The 23,258-nt window shown below is 31.8% G+C and overlaps 1 protein-coding gene across 1 annotated transcript; it reads right to left on the bottom strand.

Annotated features, from left to right (window-relative positions):
• Positions 1–7,872: 7,872 nt before the first annotated feature.
• LOC107615302 (WAT1-related protein At1g09380-like) lies at positions 7,873–12,300 on the bottom strand. Its single transcript, XM_016317386.3, has 7 exons — positions 12,119–12,300; positions 10,621–10,683; positions 10,105–10,221; positions 9,775–10,027; positions 9,380–9,538; positions 9,106–9,257; positions 7,873–8,080 (listed from the first exon to the last, which is right to left on the bottom strand). The coding sequence occupies exons 1-7, from the start codon at positions 12,298–12,300 to the stop codon at positions 7,873–7,875; spliced, it is 1,134 nt and encodes a 377-aa protein (XP_016172872.1).
• Positions 12,301–23,258: the final 10,958 nt, after the last annotated feature.

The following is a 23,258-nucleotide window of genomic DNA, read 5'->3' as shown; positions in this document are numbered from 1 at the left end:
CAAGCTTTAGTGCACTTCCTTTTCAACCACAGAATGATCTCTCTATCCCATCACCACCATCCATGGAAGAGCACCCACATCCATCAATCCAAGAGCAACATGATCCCAATGATGCTATTGACATGGAACAAGAGAGAAGGGATCATCTTTGCGAATCCATACTTCATAAGGAGTTAGAGGAGGCCCTAAAGGTGAAGGTAGTAAAGACCCTTGAAGATGAAAGAATAGTTGAAAGGAGTTGTCATGGAAAGAAAATCATCAAGGATGAGTATGATTTTATATTAAAACTACTGGACAAAGCAGTAATTATTGAAGAGGAAAAAGTGGTTGAAGACTTGCGAGATGCTGAACCTCCATGGGAAAGTCAAGACATAGAGCCTCCTTCCAAGACGGTTGCATCTGATGTTGAGGAGGGTGTACAACCTCCAAAGGATATCATGGTTGAAGACTTGGAAGAGGTTGATCAAGAGATGGAGACTAAAGAAGCAGAAGCACAGCCTCCGATGCCCTTGGTAAGCAATGAAGAAGAGATCAAATTGGAAGAAAGCTACCAAGAGGAAGAGGTTGATATTGAAGAAACTTGCAAAGAGGTGGAAGTTGTCAGAGAAGAGCACAAGGGAGTGGAGCTTGCAAATTCGTTAGAAACACCTCCCCCTAAGTTGCCATCATCCTTCACAACATTCAAGTGGGTAAAATTCATATCCCTTAGCTTTCTAATTCCACTTGAATATGGGCTACTGGAGACGGATGGTCAACTTAGAGCTCTTTGTGGCATTAAGAGTAAGAAGAAGATGGTCAGTGGTAAGAATTATCCTGCAAGGTTCATTGTGGTTGGAAGCTTTAAGTTTAAACGTAAAGGTTGGTGTAGAGCTCAATTAAATGGGTCTAGGAAGTTGTTTGGATGCTTCAGTGAGAATTCTAAAGCTGAACCACCCGGATGGAATCATGATAATCAACTTGAATACGGGTGTAGAAACAAAATTTGGGATCCAGGAATATATGAGGATCAACTTTGGGAGCTCAAAGCTTGTGAAGAACCCCATCAAAGCTTGAGAAATTTACTTAGTATTGATAGAGCTTATTGGAAGTCCAAGCATTGGTGGAAGTTTCAAGACAAGTTCAAGCACAAGCCGCCATGACAAGGAGCTCAGCACATGTCCAACTTAAGGACTTTAACTAAAAGTGCTAGGTAGGAGACAACCCACCATGGTATAATCATTCCTTTCTCAATTTTAATTTTATTTCATTTTGTTTGTTTTTCGTTTTATTTTATTCTATTTTTATTGAACCTGGATTTATTCACAACATCCACATCTGCATTTTACATTCTGCATACTGCATATTGCATATATATATATATAAACCACGCATGCGACGCGGCAGCGTCGCTGACGCATCCGCGTCACCAGTGCTTTGGGAAGAAAAGAAATCGAACAAAAAGTCACGCGAGAGCGTGGCTGGAGGCGTGCCTTTGGCACAAATTGATTCACGCGACCGCATCGCTGACGTGTTCGCATCGTCTGCGAAATAGCCTCCCCATGCGTCCGCATCACTCACGCGAATGCGTGGCTCTGTAAAATCGACGTAAAGGGGTGTATGGCAGTATGTTGGGCTGGAATGGGGCTGGACTTGTGCTAGAAGCCCAAGTCCTCCCACGCGAACGCGTGCCCTACGCGTCCGTGTCGCTTCACGTGATCGCGTCAACCACGCGACCGCGTCACCCAAAAAAAAATTTGGCAAAAAGAGTTTCAAACAGAGAGTTGCGCGAACGCGAGGCTGCACTCGCACCAATCGCACAAATCAGGCCACGCGATCGCGTGACCCACGCGTCCATGTCACCTGACCTTATCGCGCACCACGCGACTGCGTCACGCACGCGTCCGTGTCGCCTCCGACGCACAACTTATCCGAATCAGCGCCAAAAATCTTATCTTTTCTTCCTCAATCCTAATTTTTCCTCCCTCCTTTCTTACTTACTTCTTCTTCCCTTCTTTCCCTTCTCATTCCTCTTATCTTTCATTTTATTTTAATTCATTTTCATACTTTCATTCATTACATTTTAGTTTAGTGCATATTTTTATTTTTCTTTCTAAATTCATTATTTTTCCATTGGTGTTAAAATTTTCTTATTCAACTGTTACATCTTTTCTTGAATTATTCTGGTGCTTCATGATTTGTTTTATTCTGATTGGGTATTATCAATTATATGTCAATGCTAATTTTTATAATACTAGTATTTCTTTCGCATTGACATGAATTTATATTGTCTTTCATTATCCACACTTCTCCCCCATTTGTTGCAACTTTTGCACCACTGGTATGCCATTTACTTCCACTATTTTCTCACTTGCATGTTGTAGCTACCATGTAATTGAGACCTTTATTATTTGGCATTAACACCCATATTTTATTTATGTTCTTATCTTTATTTCTGGATTACTTTCCTTCTTTTTCTCTTCTTTTAGGATACCACCGAGGTAGGGAAAGGGAAAGCTTCTAACTGAGAGGACAGGCAAGTCAATCTGCATAATCTATAGAGAAAGACATCAGTTGGAGCAGCCCGTCCACTTGTACATCTTAGCATGCACCAAGGATGGTGCAATCTCTAAGTGTGGAGAGGTCGATACCGATCTCCATGGGTTAGTTACTCTTCTATCTTAACACCAATAGTTTATTTTTCTTGTTAGTTGTTGGGTTGAAAAAAGACTTTTTTGTTTAGATCTTATATATTCTTTTTCTATTTATAATGGATTGGATTTCTATTCAGTATTATAACGAACATTATAGATATAGAACCTTCCAGATAAGATACATATACTTTTCTATGGTATATCATTATTATTTCTATAGTATATCATTATTATTAGATTTTTCATATTCTTTATATTCATTATCTAAATTATTTGATAATTTCATTCTATGTTTAGATTTCTATTAATGTTTATATTAGAATAATATTTCTTTTATTTATTATATTTCTTTTTTTATTCTCATTCCATTTTTTGTGGTTTATTTATTTATTTTTTTTTGCTACAGCCAGAGCCCAGCCAGAGTCTAGCCGGGCTCGGGGACTGTTTCCAGGAATTCCAGATAACTCTGATTTATTTGAATTAAAAAAAATGAGATTCGCCCCCCTTTTTAATTGATTAGGGGGGTTGGTCCCCTTACGACACACGAGAACGCTCTAATTTGTAGAAACGTATGTTTTAGTGGTAAAAGTGCGATTCGTTCTACGGACCCCTTAAAAGTTAAGGGATCCCGCCCTCCTTTGATTCATATCTCGATCAAAAACTTTATTTCTTACTTAAAGGGATTTTGAATCCTTTATTCCTCTCAATGAAAAATTCAAGGAATAATCTAAATTATCGTAATTTGTATCTAAGAAGAATCAATTCTCAATTGACAAATTGAATTCTAACATTATGAAACATAAGTTTTTTAAATTGGATCAAAAGTCCAATTTTTTTTGAGTATTGGATAAAGGATCATGTTTGATTGCATATTTGTTTAATTTTGTGCATATTTTACCACTTGGTTGAAGAAATATTTTCTTTTTCAAAAAAAAAAAAACTTTTAGAGCATTTCACTAATTTGAATAAAATTGTTGTTACACTTGTTTGAAGAAATATTATATTAGAATATGGTTTAGAGCTCAAACACACAAAACCTGTGAGATTTTGAGCTTATTTGATTAGTTGCATTTTATCAACCAATAATTTATTTTTGGTGTGTGTTTTTTCTCTCTAAAATTGTGATCTTTGTCTTGCTTAATTCTATATTTTCATGGTTTGATGTATGTATATACCTACATGATTGAGGCCTTTGTTTCACTGAGCTTACATACCAATATGGCCTTACCCTTTCATTATCCATTGCAAACCAATGTTGAGCCTATTATACCCCTTTGTTCTTTACTTTAGCCCATCATTAACTCTAAGCAAAAAATAATAATGTCCTTAATTTGAATCCTTGGTTAGCTTAGACTAGTGAGAGTGCTCATGAATTAAGTATGGGAAAAGTTGAATTTGGAAACATTTGGTTTGAGAATTGAGTATGTTAGAATTTTCTGAAAATGTGAAAAAAATATTTAGGACATGATTCATGCATCCAATAATTTAATCATATGCATTGAGAAAAAAAAAATATATATATATATAAAAAAGAAGTGAGAAAAAGAAAAGAAAAAAGAGCAATTAAGCAAAAAGGGGACAAAATGCCCCAAAGTAAGTGGTGAAAGCAATGCATATGTACTTTAGAATGCATGAATATGTGAAAAACATGGTTAATGGATAGTTAGATGTGGTATTATGATTACATGGATTGTCTAAAGTTAGGTGGAAAGTTTAAGTTAATTGAGGATTCAGATTTTAGTCCACTTAGCCAAATACAATCCTACCTTGACCCTAACCCTATTACAACCCTTAAAAGACCTCTTGATATGTGTATCTGTGCATTAAATTTATGTTGATTATTAGATGAAGAGCAAGCCTTAGAAAGCAAGGTTAGTAGAGAATTGAGAGAATCGAACCTAAAACACTTGAGTGATTAGAGTGCATACACTCTCAGTGAGTGTTCGATGCTCGATTCTTTGTTCCTAGCTTTCATGAGCTATTTTCTTCTACAAGTCTATTTGTACTTCATTTTTATGATTTGAATTAGTGAAATCCAGTTCATATTTATTCTTGGAGAATTTATTTACTTTTAAACCAAGTAGGAAAAAGCATTCTTCATGTAGTTAGATTCATATAGATAGGTTGCATTTCATACATTCTACCATTCCTCTTCACTTCTTTATAGCTTCTCTTAAGCTTAGCATGAGGACATGCTAATGTTTAAGTGTGGGGAGGTTGATAAACCACTATTTCATGGTTTATCTTGTGCTCAATTGAGTGGTTTTTATCAACTATTTACCCACTTATTCATACTATTTGCATGGTTTTACATTTGCCTTCCTAATTATGTGCTTTGATTGAAAACATGCTTCTTTGGCCTTAAGTTCCCTATTTTTAATCCTCTCTTATTACCATTAGATGCCTTGATATGTGTGTTAAGTGATTTCAGAGATTACAGGGCAGGAATAGCTCAGAGGATGGAAAGAAAGCATGCAAAAGTGGAAGGAATACAAGAAGTTAGAGAAATTGCTAAGCTGTCCAGCCTGACCTCTTCGCACTCAAACGGCTATAACTTTAGCTACAGAGGTCCAAATGACGCAGTTTTAGTTGCGTTGGAAAGCTAACGTCCGGAGCTTCAATTTGATATATAATTTGTCATAGCTGCCTTGAAGCCAGGCGACGTGAACACGTGGATCACGCGGACGCGTAACCTGGCGGAAACGCAATCCACGCAAACGCGTGGATGATGCTTACGCGTCACTTTCCCGCGACCTGTACGTACCAGAATACACTGGGGGCAATTTCTAGGCTGTTTTTGACCCAGTTTTTGGCCTAGAAAACACAGATTAGAGGCTATAAAGTGGGAAAATGCATCCATTCATCATCATCAGCTCATAATTCATAATTTTTAGTTTTAGATCTGATTTTTCCTCTCCTCTAGGTTTTCTCTCTACACATTCATAGTTCTTAGGATTTTGATTTTATTACTTTTTGGATTGGGATATTGAGAAGAGTTATTATCTCCGTGAAGACTTCGTCATTCTAGTTTGTTTCCTTACCTGTCACTTACTCTTCCATGTCCTTTATTTACTCAGAATTATTATTGGATTATTTTTAGAATTTATTAATACAAGAACTATTTTTATTTTTAATTGATTCCTTTGATTATTATTTATCATGTCTTTCAATATTTTCTTTTCTTATTTCGTGGATTTTACAAACATAATGAGCGAGTAGTTCCATAACTTGATTGGGAGATGATTGAAATGAAACCTTGAGTTGGATTACTCAAGAGAAAAATTGTAATTGGGTTTATTGTTGGATCACCCTCTAGTCATTGACACTAGTCCTTCCCAAGGGAGAGGATTAGAACTTGTGGCTAGAAATAGCTTTCCAACTTGCTTGACTTTCCTCTACCTAGTAAGGGATAACTAAGCAGAGCAACCTTCAATTATCAATTAATCTTGAGAGTACTTCAACAAGAATAGGGCTTCCAACTAATCTATTCACAGTCAAAGTTTTTATTTAAATTATCTAAATTCTCTGATTTAATTTCCTGTTTATCAACTCAAATCATTTTTGAAAATATCTGATTAATAAAATAGCACATCTTTCTGTAACTCGTTGGGAGACGACCTGGGATTCATACTCCCAGTATTTTAATTTAAATTTTGTGACAACCATTCTAAATTGATAAGTGGATTTTCGGTTGGTTAAGAACTGTACTTGCAATGTATCTCTTATAATAATTTCTTAACTCGCCAATTTCCGCCACGTCAACGACGAAGAAAGATTATGGCTTTAGCTTTATACTTTTGGAATGCTTTATTATCAACATCAATGGTATCTCCAAAATCCATTAAATCAAGATAAATTTTGACATTTAATATTCATGATAAATAGTTATTTCTAAATATATTAAGAACGTTAAATTTAAAATAAAAAATTTTAACATAATATAATTTATTACCTATGTCTTTTCTTTCTCAAATTTAATCAAAGTGTCATGTTGATAATATATTATAAAATAAATAAATAAATAAAGTAAATATAAAAATAAAATAGAGAGAACAAAAAAATTATTAATATTCTCTAATATGTATATTTTATTATAATTAAAATTTTATAACACATTTTCAGTAATAATATACTCATTATAATATATGTATATTTCATTAAGAAAGCACAACTATAAGTGCTTTCTTTGGTTATATGTATGTGTTATAGAAAGAGTTTTAAGTGTATCGAAAATATCATGTTTTAATTATTTTTACTATTAATATAAATTATAAAAAATATATATAATATATATTAATTGAAATTAATTATTAAAATAAATAACTGGAACACCGATATTTTCAATACACTTAAAATTTTTCCTGTGTTATATATATATATATATATATATATATATATATATATATATATATATATATATATATATATATATATATATGTTCTTGCTACATGATGGCCTTTATTTTATAGGCAAATTGAGTTGTCAGATTTGACATCAAATTAGTTTGGTATGATGCATGAGGCATCACCAAACTTCACATCCACATTATATACAATATAATAATATTATAAGTTATAACACTTATATATGTATTTCTAAAAAAAATTAATTTTAATGTATTATCAATATAAAATAATTTATTTACGTGGCAGAATGCAATAATTTACATGCAAATTCTAAATCGTATTATCCTTCTATAATTTACATAAAAATAAATAACCAAATTAAAATTAGAACATTCATACAATATTCTTCATCAAACAATTTATTCATTCATGTAATTTATCCTTTATTTTACTTGAACTTTCTAGTAAAATATAGTTATAAGTATAGTTTTAGATATTTGATATACACTAAACCTACATTATTATTATTATTATTATTATTATTATTATTATTATTTAGAAAGAATTATACAACTAGCTAGATAAAAATAAATAATTATCTAAAATTGTAAATACAAAATATCTCAAGCAAATAAATATAATTATGAATTGTGTTTAAGACATGTTTTAATTATTTTTCTTCTCAAGTAAAATATATGTATAATTATATTACTAACATCCCTTGACCACCTCTTCCCTCATCCATGCATGAGGCTTCAAAGTGGCACCAGCTTGGGTGAATATATAGCCACCTCAAAACTGATATAACCTACAAAGATGTCTTATGCGCCTTTTGTGAGCATTTCATCTGCAATACTATAAGTATTGAATCTACCTCCATCTTCATGGAGCATTATTATTTACTATTGTGGTTACAATTGGAATGGTCACAGCACTGCATTTCCATTACACTCATTTCGTCATCATCGTCTTCTTTATCCTTGACTATTGAATCCGAATCTGCTGATGTCACTTGAACACCCTCTTTCTTGTTCATCTTCTCGTTGCTCTTTCCCCACAGAACAGCATAGAGTCCCAAAACTATAATCACAGATCCAATTGCACTGAAACAAATCAAAATTGTGGGATTAAAACAAGCTTAAATTGAGGAACATATACTTTACTACCTTCGTTTTTCAAAATATTTGCAACTTTAAAAATATTAATATGTTAATTGCTCAGTATATTTGGACGTAAATTGCACATATTAGTATATTGAGTTATGAATGTACATTATCTTTAAAGTGACTGACATTTCTCATTTTCCTCTTTCATTGAAGGAAGTTTGAGACCTATAATATAATATAATGTGAACGGAAATGTTTGGTAACCAAAGAAAATCAGCCAAAAACAACTATAATTTGTCTTATTTAGTATTCATTAATTGTTGTAATAATTAATTAATATTAAATAAAGCAAATTCTGGTTGTTTTTTTTGTCTACCTAACATTACCCTAATGTAAATATCACACTTCCACCGTTCCATCAATTAAAATAATTGCGAATACTACAGTTAGGGTCAACGCACTGCTATAATTTTTATTTGAGTTGTGAGAGTATCAGTAAGCCAATTAGTTAAGGCCACATGGATTGGTTTTTATTTTGTGGCTGAGGCCTGTGTAAGAATGGCTTTGCTTCTTAAATTGCCACACCTGATACTCAACAGCAGCTGAGTTGTTAGTTGTGATTCTAGTGTGTCTGTGTTAGGGAGTGTATATGACAAAAAAAAAAGTTGGTTTTTAATTTTATTTTCTCTTTTTATTTTAATAAAAATAAAAATACTAAAAATAAAAATAAGAAATAATAAAAAAACACAATCCAAACAAACCCTTACATAGTCAACTCTCTATTGGTTTTATGTGAAGTTAGTCACTTTCAGTTACTTGGTTCAAGTCTCTTGGGTACATAGACATAGTATATAAGCAACTACACTATTAATTATTAATTCAATAATACTAATACTCTGTTTCATTTCCTTCTGTTCGTTCCTGTTCTCTGTTCATCTTGAACATGTTAACTAAGAACGAGGAAAGAGTAAGGAAAATAAATTAAAGTTGATGAAATAGTAATAAATTGAATTAGTTCATACGTTCCAACGTAGAGTTGATCATGAAGCAGAGCCCAGGTGAGAAGAGCTGTGATGACAAGCGTCAAAGGGGTGAATACAGAGACATAGAGAGGTCCCTTTCTTTCGATGGTCCAGGCCATCAGCCCATACCCTATCCCAGTGCATACTATTCCCTGAACATAGTTGAAAATCGTTAAATAACTGTTTTGTCAAACATGTCAAATTATCAGACGGTTTTTCACTAATTCACTACATAATAAGTTATGTATGGAGAGAGGATGGAGTATTAATGTACGGCATAAAGTGCAGAGGAGAGTCTGATGGGATTGTTTAGTGACCAAGCTGAGACGGTGCGGTCAGAACACAATGCGATGGCCACACACTGAATGCTCGCCATCATACACATGTACAGGCTGCTCGTATATGGAGCTGCGTAGTTCTTGCTTATTTCTGCCTGAAACCACACCATAACATTAAAAAGTTATTTAACGTAACAAACTCTTTTAGTTCTAGTTGCTGATATTCAAACCAACGGATCAATGAAGTGAGTATGTAGTAACTAGAGAAAATGTTATCTGTATGGAGCATTGTTTCACGAGTGTAGATGTGTTACTTATCAATAAATACCATATCCTGATTTGGTTTCGTTCCATTAAGTAATAAAGAAAGATGAATAATGATGATGCTTACTTGAAGTATGAACCACACAGACCAAACAAGAGAACTGGCAATCAAAGCAAAAGGGCCAAGAAGCAAATTGGTTGGAGTAGTGGAGGAACTTGATCTGTCCATTTCTTGTACAAATTTCCAGTGAATACCTGAATCCCCAAGACCAAGGGGCTTTCCATGGTAAAATGATAAAAGAAGGGCTCCACCAACACTTAGAACTGTCCCTAGCACCTTTGCTTGCCCAGCCCTTGTTTTCATTCTCAACAACTCTTGTCTGCCACAAAACAAAATTCAAATTAATAAGGCTGAATGTTTTAATATTTTCTTTTTGTAAGAATGTGAAAAAATTACCTGCACAGGACTGCAAGGATGAAAGTAAAAGCTGGGAGCAAATTGGTGAGTGCAGTTGCAATTGTAGCGGTTGAATATTTTAGCCCAACGAAATACAGTATTTGATTTCCGGTAACTCTGTAATCAAACTCAAATGGCTAATTTTGTGGGATATGGTTATATAAATTTTATAAATAAATATGATTTTCATAATAACATAACTAAATAAAAATTTCTCAAACTCATACTATTATGTTCATATAAAGTTAATAATAGTTAACAATTGATAGATAATAATTTAGTTAAACATATTAAATTATTTAACAATTTTTACTATCAACTTTATGTGAAAACAACTGTATCTAAAATTTTGTCGTGTAACAAAAAAAAATTCCTAACCATTACTATTATTGGTTAATAATGTCTCAGTTCCTTCCTTGAACTTGGAATTGAGTTTATGAGTTATTGAAAGAAAAGGGAAAAATTTAAGTGGAGCAAATTAAAAGGGAAGACATCAAACTACCAAATTAAGCTTACCCTGTAAAGGAAGATATTAGTATCTGTAATCCGGTACGTTTTGTCATACAGGGAAGTGTATTCCTGTAGAAAGAATATTAAATATAAAGATTTATTTTTATAATTTTATTTTGATGCATTATGTGTGTGAGTGTAAAATAGTTTTAAATGTAGATCTAATGAGATAATTCTACATCAGTAAAAATATCTACTTTTTATATTTACCACATTTAAAAAAATAAATATAATTATACGACTATATAAAATATTTTATACTGTCAGTGTATCAAAATTAAACTCTTATTTCTATAAAAATAAACAAATGAGGTGTATTCACATCCACTAAAAAAAACACAAAAAAATAATAAATAAATAAATAAAAGATAAACTACACTAGCTCCCCACTTTTATTTTGCAAATTTAAGGGAAAAAAATAGGCTTCTTATCTCAAATGGTTGAACTATTATTATCAAACTAAAATTTACATTTTCCTCTTTTTATTATTATAGTTATTAACATATGATTTGTGACAAGTTATTATGATTTTAAGTATCATATATGTAATCGATATATCAAATCAAAAATATTTTAAGGTTTTTTCAACTTAAAGACTTAAATGCTTAAAAAGATTTCTTTAAATGTGATTGAAAGGAAAAAAATATTATTTTTGTTTGTATAGTCTAAAATATTTTGCATCAAACTTCTCTTATTCTGTACATAATTTCTCTAATTTAACATTTTTATTGATTAATTTCAATATTATGTATTCATGATTTTATACTATTTTCTCTTAAAAAAAAAATAAAAGAACACAAAATAAATAACAAAAATAAAATTAAAAAGAAAGAAATAAAAAATAAAACGAAAAAAATGAGAAGGTAGTTACAATTTACAGAAGACAATTCTTAAAAGTATTGATATAAAAGTATAAAATAATAATACAAAAATATTTATTCAGTAGTTAACATTAAAAATAAAATAAAATTTGTAATTTAAAAGTTATGAGAAAATATGACACTGCTAAAACTGGGAGTTATAAAACCATATTTACATTACACATAGGTATAGATGGCATAGTTGAGACGAATGATTTTACCAATATAACTTTGGATATATGTGTTATAAAACGTATACTTAGTGACAAATTTAAAATGATAAATTAGACTGGGAGAATTTTCCTTTATCTATTGGTGTAGATTTTTTTTTTGGTGACTATCTATTGGTGTAGATGAACATTACTTTTTGGATGTATACGTACCTTTCCCAACTAAGAATTATGAAGCCAGAAGAATATTTGTACTTTGAGGAATGCCATACATCTAAATTCTTTTATATGTAAATACAATGTTAATACTAGTAGAACTATTCATTAATTATTATAATAGGTACACATTAAAATTAATTATTAAAATTAATCACAAATATAAAATATACATTAAAAATAAATTAAACATAAATATATATATATATATTTATATATAATTAATTTTAATAAATAAATATATTTTTAATTAATTACCGTTCAAACCAATAAGCGAAGGGAGCAAGGGAGAGTGTAGCAAAGATTTGGCGGTAAGCAACAAGCACAAGAGGGCTCATGCCAGATTGTATTGCAAGCTTTGAAGTAATAGTCATCCCAGCATAGCTTGATTGCACAATAGCCATGGCTAAGAATGGAATCACACCCCCTACTTTCCCCATTTATCTCTCTCCAATAACCTAATAATAATAAGGTAGGGTATTATTCCTTCTTCTCGGAGAGAGATAGAGAGAAAAGGAGAGAGCTCCTTAGATTAGAGATAGTGTTGTATGTGGGATAGGACATTGTGAAGTGGGATAGATATATAAGAAACTAGAACGTGAATATGGTCCTAAAAAGAACAAAAACGTACGCTATATTTGTACCCGATCAAATTCACATCCATCTTTCAATAATCATCACTCTTGTTCTCTTTATTTTCTTTATTTTATATGTTTTCTTGAACAAAGAAAAGAAGGTTGTTCAAAATATATAGTGTAGGATGTTAAATTTGAATTACAATAATAGAAGTACATTAACGATAAAGTAGAAAATAATATTTGATGGAGAAGAGAGTATGTATAGTTTAAACAAATTTGTAATCTCAACATGGTTTAAAAGGAAACCAATAATACAAAGAATTATTAGGCTTCGGAACATATACTTTTTTTATGTTTAGTGTATATTGTGAAGATTATTATTTATGTAGCATTAGTTTTTAGTCAATATACTTTAAAATTTAGTATTTAAGATTTAAAGTATTAGTCAAATATTAACAAAATGATAAATTTTATTCCTCTCCAGTGGAAAAAAAATTGGATGGTGTCCAGTATAGGATTTCATCCTTCATTGCTCTCTCTTTCTCCTATTTAATTTTGGTCCCACTTATAGAATAAAAGATGAGAGATCACATTTTATTCTCTCAAGTATCCATTTCCCTCGTAGTCTCGTGAGCTCATTTTTGTGGACCATCGTGCCTCCTATTATAACTGCTGTTTTAATCACCTAAAAAAATATAGAGTAAATATCTTTTTCGATTTCTAACCATTTATTCGATAGACTTTCCACTTTTTAAGAAATCTAAACACCTAAATCGGTCCTTATCTACTTTGATATATGTACGTTCAAGTTCCTGGTTAAGGACCGGAAAGGGCATTTACTCAAAGTAGATAAGAACTAGAACGCACATATATCAAAGTAGATAGGAACCGATTTAGGTGTTTAGATTTTTTAAGAGGGTGGAAAATCTATCGGATAAATGGTTAGAGATCGAAAATAACATTTACTCAAAAATATATAATATGGCAAGAAGAACATTTTCTTTATCGGTTTATCCCTACTAAGTATTAAGCATACAAGATAAATTGAAGGAAGTTTTGCTGATGCAGTATTTTTCAGAGACAGGTATGATACTGTGTTCTCGATCACCAACCTGAAAGGCATTCTCTTTCTGGCTAACTTATCAATGGATGAAAAGCTTAAATTAAGAAAGGATAATGTATTATATGACCGGAAAATATCCTTGCATTATATGCTTTTATTTGTATTTAAGAAAAAAATACGGTATCAGTTAAAAAAAAAAAAAAATTAGACACGGCGTCTCTCTTAATTGAAAGAAGAATATGAAAGAGTTGGTTTTAAAATTAGAGACATAATATTTGTATTATTTTTTTGTGTAGATCTCTATTCTCTTTTGTATATTTTCTTTTGATAATATGAAGACAATTATTTTTATCTTTTCTCTCTTTTAATATTCCTTTTAAAACAAATAAATTTTGATACAATTTCAACCTATAGATGGTTGGGTATCTTACACACTATTTGGTTAGATTTGAAAAAAGATTATTGGTGATTCAAGAAGAGAGTGCAGAAAAAATGCAAAAGAGAAAGGAGAATAGCTTGAGTTTGAACTTCTGAGAGAATTTTAATATTGATTCATAAAATGATGAATTACAAAAATTAAGTTGTATTCTCAGCTAGCTATCACTTTAGGATTAGAAGTGTCAAACCAGTCGAATACAGTTGAACTTGGTTTTGAAGATCTATCTACACCCAATTGTGTGCTTACCAAAAGGAAAGAGTTAAAATCCATGTCTTGTTTAGTTCTAGAGCATTAAGTTCAGCTTTCATGGAATCTCTCTCACAAGAGTATGCTATGGCCTTATTATAATGTCTCGGTTTGTGCACTACAAGAAAAACGTTGAATACTGTCAAATTTAGTATTGGACATTAGCAGCGAATTTACCGTTGGATTTGGCAATAAATTCGTCACTCTAAAAAATTATCTTCAGATTTGGTGTTATGATGGTAAATTCGCCGGTAATGTTTGGAGGAAGAAACAGAAAATTTAGCACGATTATTACCGTCAGATTTAGCCAGTCAGATTTACCGGCGGCTAAATCTGACGGTAACGTTGATTAGTGATACGTTACGTTTTGTCACACACAGAACTTTACTGGCAGATTTATCCACCGGTAAATCCGATGGTAATAGTGCCCTAAATTTGAAGCGCAAACCGTTTTCTTCCTCGTTTCAAATCTCTCTCTCTCTCTCTCTCTCTCTCTCTCTCTCTCTCTCTCTCTCATCATCATCATCATCACCTCCTCCTCCTTTCTCTGTCTCATCGCCTCTCCACTCTTCTTCGCAAACCAGATTGTCGGCCGTGCCCATCACCTCTATCATTCCCGTCACTATAATCATCAAACCTCATCCTTACCTCCACCACAAACCACCTCTATCATTCCCGTCACTCTCTCCAACAAGATGCACTTCGGCGACCTCACTTCATCACCACCAACTGCAGTATCATTGCCGCAACCTCCATCTCTCCCTTAATATCTTTCTCTGTGCTTCATTTCAGGTTTTGTCAAATTTTTTATTAATCTTTTTATTTTAAATTCATTAGGATTTAATTATATTTTAATTCTTCGTTAGTAATTTAATTTAGTTAGACTACTTTTTGCTATTAGGTTGATTTAGAGTAAAATTAGAATTTCTTTATTAGAATTTATCTTATTTTATAGGTAATTAAGTATGCTATTGTGATTTTTGAGTTTGTAATTTGAATTTGTTGGAATTCATTGACTGATATTCTGCTGAACACTACAATATAATGCTGAATTTTGTATAATTGATGCTGAATTTTGTGACTTGATGTTGTAAGAATGCTTGTTAGTGCTATTTTATATTGTTTATTCTTTTGCATGGCTAAGTGTTCGATGATATGAATTTATGTGTTGGTGTTATTATAATTTATTGTTGATTTATTTTTCTGAATTTCTATTAATTGGTATGCTATTTGCAGACATGACGACAGATAAAGGTGTTGTAGATCAGGCCATTGGTTGTAGTCGTGGTCGTGGTAGAGGGAGGGTTATTTCTGGTACCCCTGAGAATTGTGGATCCTCTCTCTCTACTCTGACTACCCTGGTGACATCACAGGTTGCGGGTTTATCGGACTAGTCATTCATCATGTTTTCTAATCCCAGCTACGTCCCTCCGTCTACGGCGACGCTGCCGCCTCCATCCACTCAGCAATTCAATGCCACGGCGACACCGCCCCAGCGATGGACACTGCGGCCCCGAAATCCTCTCATGGAAGTGAGCTTACTAATGCCCCTCCACCAGCTCCCATCGTACAGTTGACGATCTGGCCTAATGGCGGCACGAAATATATATCACTTTATATCTTATATATTTTTTGATTATTATTATTGCTAAAAGTGCCTAAAAATTTATTATAATTTAGTGGATATAGGTTTGATTCCTGAATGTGTGTCCTATTTTCTAATTATGGAATCGCTAAAAGTGTCTGGTTATTGATTCTTTTTTAGTGGATTTATGCTTGATTGCTTGAAAATATTTCCTATTTCCTGATTATAGAATTGCTGAAAGTGTCTGGTTATTGATTCTTGTATAGCGAATTTAGGTTTGATTGCCTAAAAGTGTTTCCTGTTTCTTGATTATTGTTATTGCTGAAAGTGCCTGAATATTGATTATTGTTTAGTGGATTTAGGTTTGATTGCCTAAAAGTATTTCCTGTTACCTGATTATTGTTATTGCTATTGCTGAAAGTGCCTGAATATTAATTCTTATTTAGTGGATTTAGGTTTGATTGTTTAAAAGTATTTTTTGTTTCCTAATTATTGTTGTTGCTAAAAGTGTCTGAATATTAATTATTGTTTAGTGGATTATTTTAGGTTTGATTGCCTGAAAATATTTCCTGTTTCCTGATTATAGAATTGTTGAAAGTTCCTAGTTATTGATTATTATTTATGGAATTGCCACATTGTTTTGTTTGTGGATTATTGATAGGTTTGCGCTGAACAACAATGCATGTACTCGGAGATGACCAACGTCATCAAGCTGATGTACGACCATCCTTGGCCCAGCTACAAGAATATCCCTTCTGAGACCAGAGTGCGCTGGTTTCAGAAATCAGTGGTAATTTCTATTTTTTTTAGTTTTAAACCTTTTTAACTAGTTTATATATTCTATTTTGATTAACTAATTTTAAAGTTTCTTTGTGCAGTTGAACTTTATATGGGACGCTAAGCACAATCTTACCATCAGGAAGATATTCGACCATAGAATGAGTCGGCAGCTGCAGCACATACTAGAGGATGTTCGTGAGGGGCGGGACCACCTAACGACCTGGATCCGACCGAAAATAAAGAAGGCTCTGTTATTTCATTGGGAGACCGATGAGGGGTTCAACGATCTTCATGAAGACTAAGTCCAGGCTGGTATGTAGTATCGTTAATTTTGTTAATAACTTAGTCATATTCTTCTACATATCATTACTAGGCATCCTAAACATACATCTGATCTTTTCGTATAAAATTATTAGAGATTAACTATATAGCTATCATACTAATCACAAAACATGTGTTATACAAGAGTCCCAGAGACTAGAGGCCGCGAGTCAGCATTCTCCGCAAAGTGGGGGAGGATGCCACCGATGGCTCTGCTGCTTCAGTCGTCGATCCCGATGCGGTTTGGCGCAAGACCGTCTTAGCACTGTACAAGAACCGCGTATACGGGTTGGGGTCATTCTTTGCCAGCAGCCTTTGTACCTCCATGTTGAGGCCGTCGTCAGTCTCTGCCACTAGTTGAGCCATCGAACCCGAGGAAGGCGTGGATTTGAAGCTGTAGGTGTAGGAGCTCCAACGCAGCCTTCACCAATAAGCTCAGGAGCTGAACGATTATCGAGAGGGTTATCTGGAGATCCTCACAGGCGTGACATATATGAATGACCTCAGGCTGGAGTAGAGGGAGCAGCTAAAGTGGCTTCAGGGGATGGAGGCTCAGATGGAAGTGTACCAGTCTTAGATGTACGTCGTTGGCATCATCCATGCTGGTGGCAGCAGTCCTTCTGGTGGTTCGCAGACATCACCTCCTTCTGCAACCGACGACGACGATGACAATGAGGACTATCTCGATCTTTAGTTATTAGTGTTTTATTTTATTGTTTTATTGTATTTATTTGATGTACTTGGCTTTTAATTTATTTGAACATTGTATTATTTATTTTAAATAATAGGTTTTCATTATTTATGAATTTACCATTAATTATGTGAAAAATAAATTTAAATAAAAATTAAAATTGACCATTTATTTCAATTTTTTTAAAAATTGACATTACCATCGGATTTATCGAGAGAATAATCCGACGACAATAGTGCAGAAAATAATATATTTTGGCGCCAACAATACCGTTAATACCGTCGGAAAAATTCGTCAATAACCAATTAATTTTTCAAAAAAATTTTGACAATAAATATTTACTGACGAAATTTATACCGTCTGATTTTTTTCAATAGTAAATCTGACAGTAATTTATTTACTGTCGAATTTTTCTGTTTTTCTAGCGAAAAATTCAACAGTACTATATTTTTTTTCGTAGTGACGCAAGGTTGACAACTTGACATAGCTATGGAGAATGAAATTGGTAAAAAGACGGATGAGAAGAGAGAATGAATTGTGTATACACATTGTTTTTTGAAATACATCAACTATAAATGTTTATCAAGTTTTGTGACTTATTTGCAGCAGAGTTTATTAGCATTTTAGTTCAAATAATTTTTTGCTTAGTGAGTTAAAATAGTTTCTAAGGTCAAGATGAAAAAGAAACTTTTGAAGAATAAGAGATATTTTAACCGATTGCATTGGCTACTTCCTAAATTCTCAGATTTATAATAGAATTTTTGGAGATATTAACGTATTTAAGATCAGTTAGTAAATATTTTTGAGACATTTTTAGAACTAAGAGAAAGAAGGATGTTTTTTAGAGAAAAATAAATATAATTTAAATATAAGAGATAAAAGTTTAGAAGATGCACATGTAGATATATATTAGTTTTGGCTCAAAATACTTACATTTAGTCCTCCAAAAATCTTAAAATTTTTATTAATAGAGTAAGTGTATAACCAGATATTCTTTACATAAAGTTTTTTTAATAAGTTATAGCTTTGACTTAGAATGAATCGCAAATTAATCTAAAGATTTTAGATATTATTTTTTTAAGCCTTCTCAAACTAAGTCTTTACTCAATTTAATTAGATTACAACCTAACATAAAAATTTTAGATATTTTATGACATTTTTAAATAAATCTAAGTTTGATATGCTAGTAACTTAAAAATAAATATTATTTTCTCGAATCTTCTTAATAAGAAGTAACTTAGATTGACCTTTCACCAACTGTAAAATCTTAGACATTCTTTCTACAATTTTTCTTAGAATTAAATAATAACGCAAATTAAATACCCTACTAATCTAAGAAATTTAGATATTTTATTAACTTTCTTAAAGAACACTCAAATTAGATGTTTTATCAATATAAGAACTTTACATATTTTTTCTTAAATCTTCTTAATATTAGAAATTACTATTGGATTAAATTATAAAAAGATCTGTGAAATATACAAATCACTATGTTTACATAGGAGCAATTGAAAAGTTCAAAACTTTGTCCTATTTCTAAAACAGTTCAAAGATGCTATAAGTTCACACAAACTATTATCAAAATTACAAAAATGTAATCTAAACCATGGATGTATTGGAAAGTTCTAGATTACAACTATTTCTTCTTTCTGTCATAAGTATTGATTTATCGGGTGAAAAATATTTAAATAGATACATATCTTCTTCTTGTGTTTTCTTATACTCTTCGTCACTTTATCAAGGTTTCAAGATCTTGTATATGTAGTCTTGAAACATTTAAGATTCGTTGAACATTTTTTTTTTTTATACATTATTGTCAGCGTTTATCACTAAAAAGTATAAAGAAAAGTGCCTTTTCCTTTGTTAGTGTTCTTTTCTTATTTTAATAATTTCGTATTACACTTTTTTTTAGATAATTACATCTTCACCCAATTCTAAATAAAGTTGGCGTAGTTCCAAAAAATAATAACAAAAACAGGGCAACAATTACAAAGAAAACATAAAAACTAGCATTAAACAGCAAACAGAAAGCAAAAGAATATGATGATTTTAGCTCCTCTCAAGACCTTCAAAATGAACCTGCTTAAATATACAACATCAAATCATGATCATACTCCTTCCAACTTTTACTCTGCAAACTTATTTGCCTTTTCCATAGATCAGAAAATCATGCATCAAAAATCAACTTCATATGTCTTCTAATTCCCCTTAAACTTGATATTTGCGCTCATAAGTACATCAAATACTCCTAAATTGTCGATCTTGACACCATCGATTTGTGCATTCGACAACTTCCTCCTTTAACTTCTCTAATACCAACACTCCATTATTAAATACAATGTTATTTCTACATTTCCATGTGCACCATATTACAGAGAAAAATAACACCATCCATACTTCCTTCATATCTTTCCTTATTTTTCTATCCATCCACACCTCAAAGCATTCTTTGGTGGTTCCTGGCCAAACCCAAATCACACTCCAATCCTCCAAGATTGATCCCCACAACTTCCATATGTGATCACATGAAAAAAACAAATGATGTACCGTCTCCAACCTATCCTTACATAAGACACAACAGGATTCCGCTTCTGGAACAATCTTAAACTTACATAATCTATCTCTAGTATTCAATCTTTCCAAAATTACAAACCACATCAGCAACTCAACCCGTGGAGGCACAATACTTTTCCACAATTGTTTCGTGAAATTATACATATTGGGTTCCACTCCTATCTCCTTATTCTTATAAACCACATCTAAAAAAGATTTAACAGAAAAATTACCTTGCTTGTCATGCTTCCATTTCAAAGTGTCAACCTTTTCTTGTCTAATTCCGATTTTTGACAAAATTACAAGAAACTTTACAAGGTCTTGTTCCTCCCATTCCCATAAATCTCTTCTCCATTGTAGGCTCCATCTCCAAATATAACCATCCCAAATGCCACACTCACTGATTGAGCACTCCGTGTTCAGCGTCACTCTGTAAAGACTCGGGAATACCTCTTTCAATCTACCTTCCTGTACCCAAAGGTCGTGCCAGAATTTGGTTTTAGTTCCGTTACCCACTTGCAATTGAAGTCCCTCTTGATATATACCCACAAGACTACTCTCACTCATACGTATGTTGCCAATGTCAGCCCATACACCCCCAGTTCTCTTCAAATTTTGATTTTGAAAAGACACCACCATCAAGGTTATTGCAAGAGCAAACTACTTTCTTCCAAAGCGGACATTCCTCCTTATTGAACCTCCACCACCACTTAAACAATAGAGCAGTATTCTTCAAAGATATGTCTCCAATCCCCAAACCTCCTTGATTTTTTGGTTTTTGTACAACACTCCACTTTACCGTTGGCATACCCTTTCCACCATCTACCTTACCCCAAAAAAATCTCGACTGTAGAGAAATAATCTTCGCAGCAACAGCCTTAGGAATTTTGAACATGCTAAGGTAATACATAGGAAGGCTATTTAGGACAGCCTTTATAAGGACTAGTTTACCTGCCTTTGTTAAAAACTTTCCTTCCCAACCCTTAAGTCTTTCCTCTACCTTCTTTATAATAGGATCCCATGTCTTCACACGTTTTGGATTTGCTCCTAGGGAATCCCCAAATACCGGATCGGAAGTTTAGCTTTGTTGCACTCCAAGATACCACACGCTTTTGTAGTAAAAAATTAAGAAAGCCACTTAAATAAAGATATCAAAAACGTCTTTTTTTTTTTAAAATGTTTTTAAAAATTAAAATTTAACATATATAATCAATTAAACTGTGTTATTTTTATTAAAATTAGATTGGACAAATCAGTTAGTCAAAAAATTAATAAATTAAATTTTGAACCGATATAAATTAATATTTTTTTTAATAAAAAATGACTACAATATCTTTATTATAAAAAATAACTAAAATACCTCTATTATATATATATATATATATATATATATATATATATATATATATATATATATATATAAAATACCTCTACAATATAATAAGAGTATTTTAGTCATTTTCTATAATAAGGGTATTGTAATAATTTTTTATAAAAAATAATATTAATTTAGACCGATTCAAAATTTGATTTTCCATTTTTCGGTCAAATTAATTTGTCTGGCCTAATTTTGACAAAAATAACACGATTTAATCGATTCTATGTATTAAATTTTAATTATTAAAAAACATCTTTATTGGAGTGACTCCCAAAAATTAAATAATACTTTCAATCAGTTTAACTTGTTGAATATGTTTGAATTAAATCATTAGAATCAGAACGTATCTTTATTTTGTTAATTAGGATATCTTTTAGAGGAGTACTAGGGTCCTTAGGTTTTGTGATTTGTAATCATCAATTAATTATCATTAATATTTTTAATGATGTGAGATTACATTTAATGATGTGAGATTACTCATTTTTTTTGTTGGTTAAGTATTAGACAAATTTTAATAAAAGTGATGACTCCCTAAACTTTCTCTTCACATAATTTACTTATATTATTTAAAAAAAAAAAAAATCATAGTATGAATAGGAGCATTTGGCCGGAAAGTCTCATGATGATCATGTGATATGTATTTTCTAAATTGTTAGATACACTTCCTCCTCTTCCTGCAATAATATAGGCATAACAAACATGATGATGTATATTCCTTTATAAAATTAACGTCTTATGTCTTTTATGCCATAATACAACAAACATGACGATTTCTTTTTTGTACAGAATTAGACTTTACTAGGAAGAATAAGTATAAAATAGTATAAAGGATACTAAAAACTGCGCGAATATATGATTTCAGTTTCAGATTTTTGTCTTAGTCTGGAAATATTAGCTTTCAGAATCCAGTGAAGCCAAATTATTATACTCATTGCCGATGTCACCAGCAAAAACCGGACCTACCTGAATTCTCATGGTGAGTAAGTGCACACGGAAATTCATCACTTCAATAAAGGTTTTCTGGATTTCTTTTCTTTTCTTGTTTTTTACAAAAGAAAAGGTTCCATTCTAAGATAGGCAGTCACTAATCACTCTTCACCGAGCTAAATTAATTGGAACCTTATAATAAAGTTAGAATACTATAGAAGAGAGTAGAGAAAAAAATTGCAATCTAGTTATATTCAATCATATTGCATGTACACAAAAAATCAACAATTAAATCAATTATTGATATAAAATATATTAAATATAAAAAATATATTAAAAATAAATTAAATTATATATATGATAATTACTTTTTATGTGTACGTAACATTATTTATATTAAGCACAAATTTTGTCGCTGATTTACATAATTGAATTCAAGAAACTTGTTCATGTCATCAACGTTTTGTGGGTGGGTGAGTTTTTTTTTAAATAAAAAAAGCAAAACAGCGTCGATGGATTGTATAAATCTTTTTTTTTTTAAATTTAGTATGGATAAAACGTCAACGACGTATTGTATAAAAAATATTTTTTTAATTTTATTATGAGAAAAAAATTAGCGATGTATTGTATATTTATTTTTTTTAATTGACGCAAAGATAAGCGTCAATGACGTTTTGTTTGAAGACATATTTTTAAATGATTTTTCGGTCAAAACGTCATTGACATATTGCAGAAAAAATAAAAACGTGAATGACGTTTTGTAAAAACGTCAGCGACGTTTTGTGCTAGGAGGAATAAAAAAATATAAAATTAACTATAAAAGAAGTTCTAGATTGT

This window comes from Arachis ipaensis, chromosome B9 (assembly GCF_059453495.1).
Source record: "Arachis ipaensis isolate K30076 ecotype BB chromosome B9, ASM5945349v1, whole genome shotgun sequence".
Lineage (NCBI taxonomy): Eukaryota > Viridiplantae > Streptophyta > Magnoliopsida > Fabales > Fabaceae > Arachis > Arachis ipaensis.
This window is presented reverse-complemented; position numbering and strand designations above follow the sequence as displayed.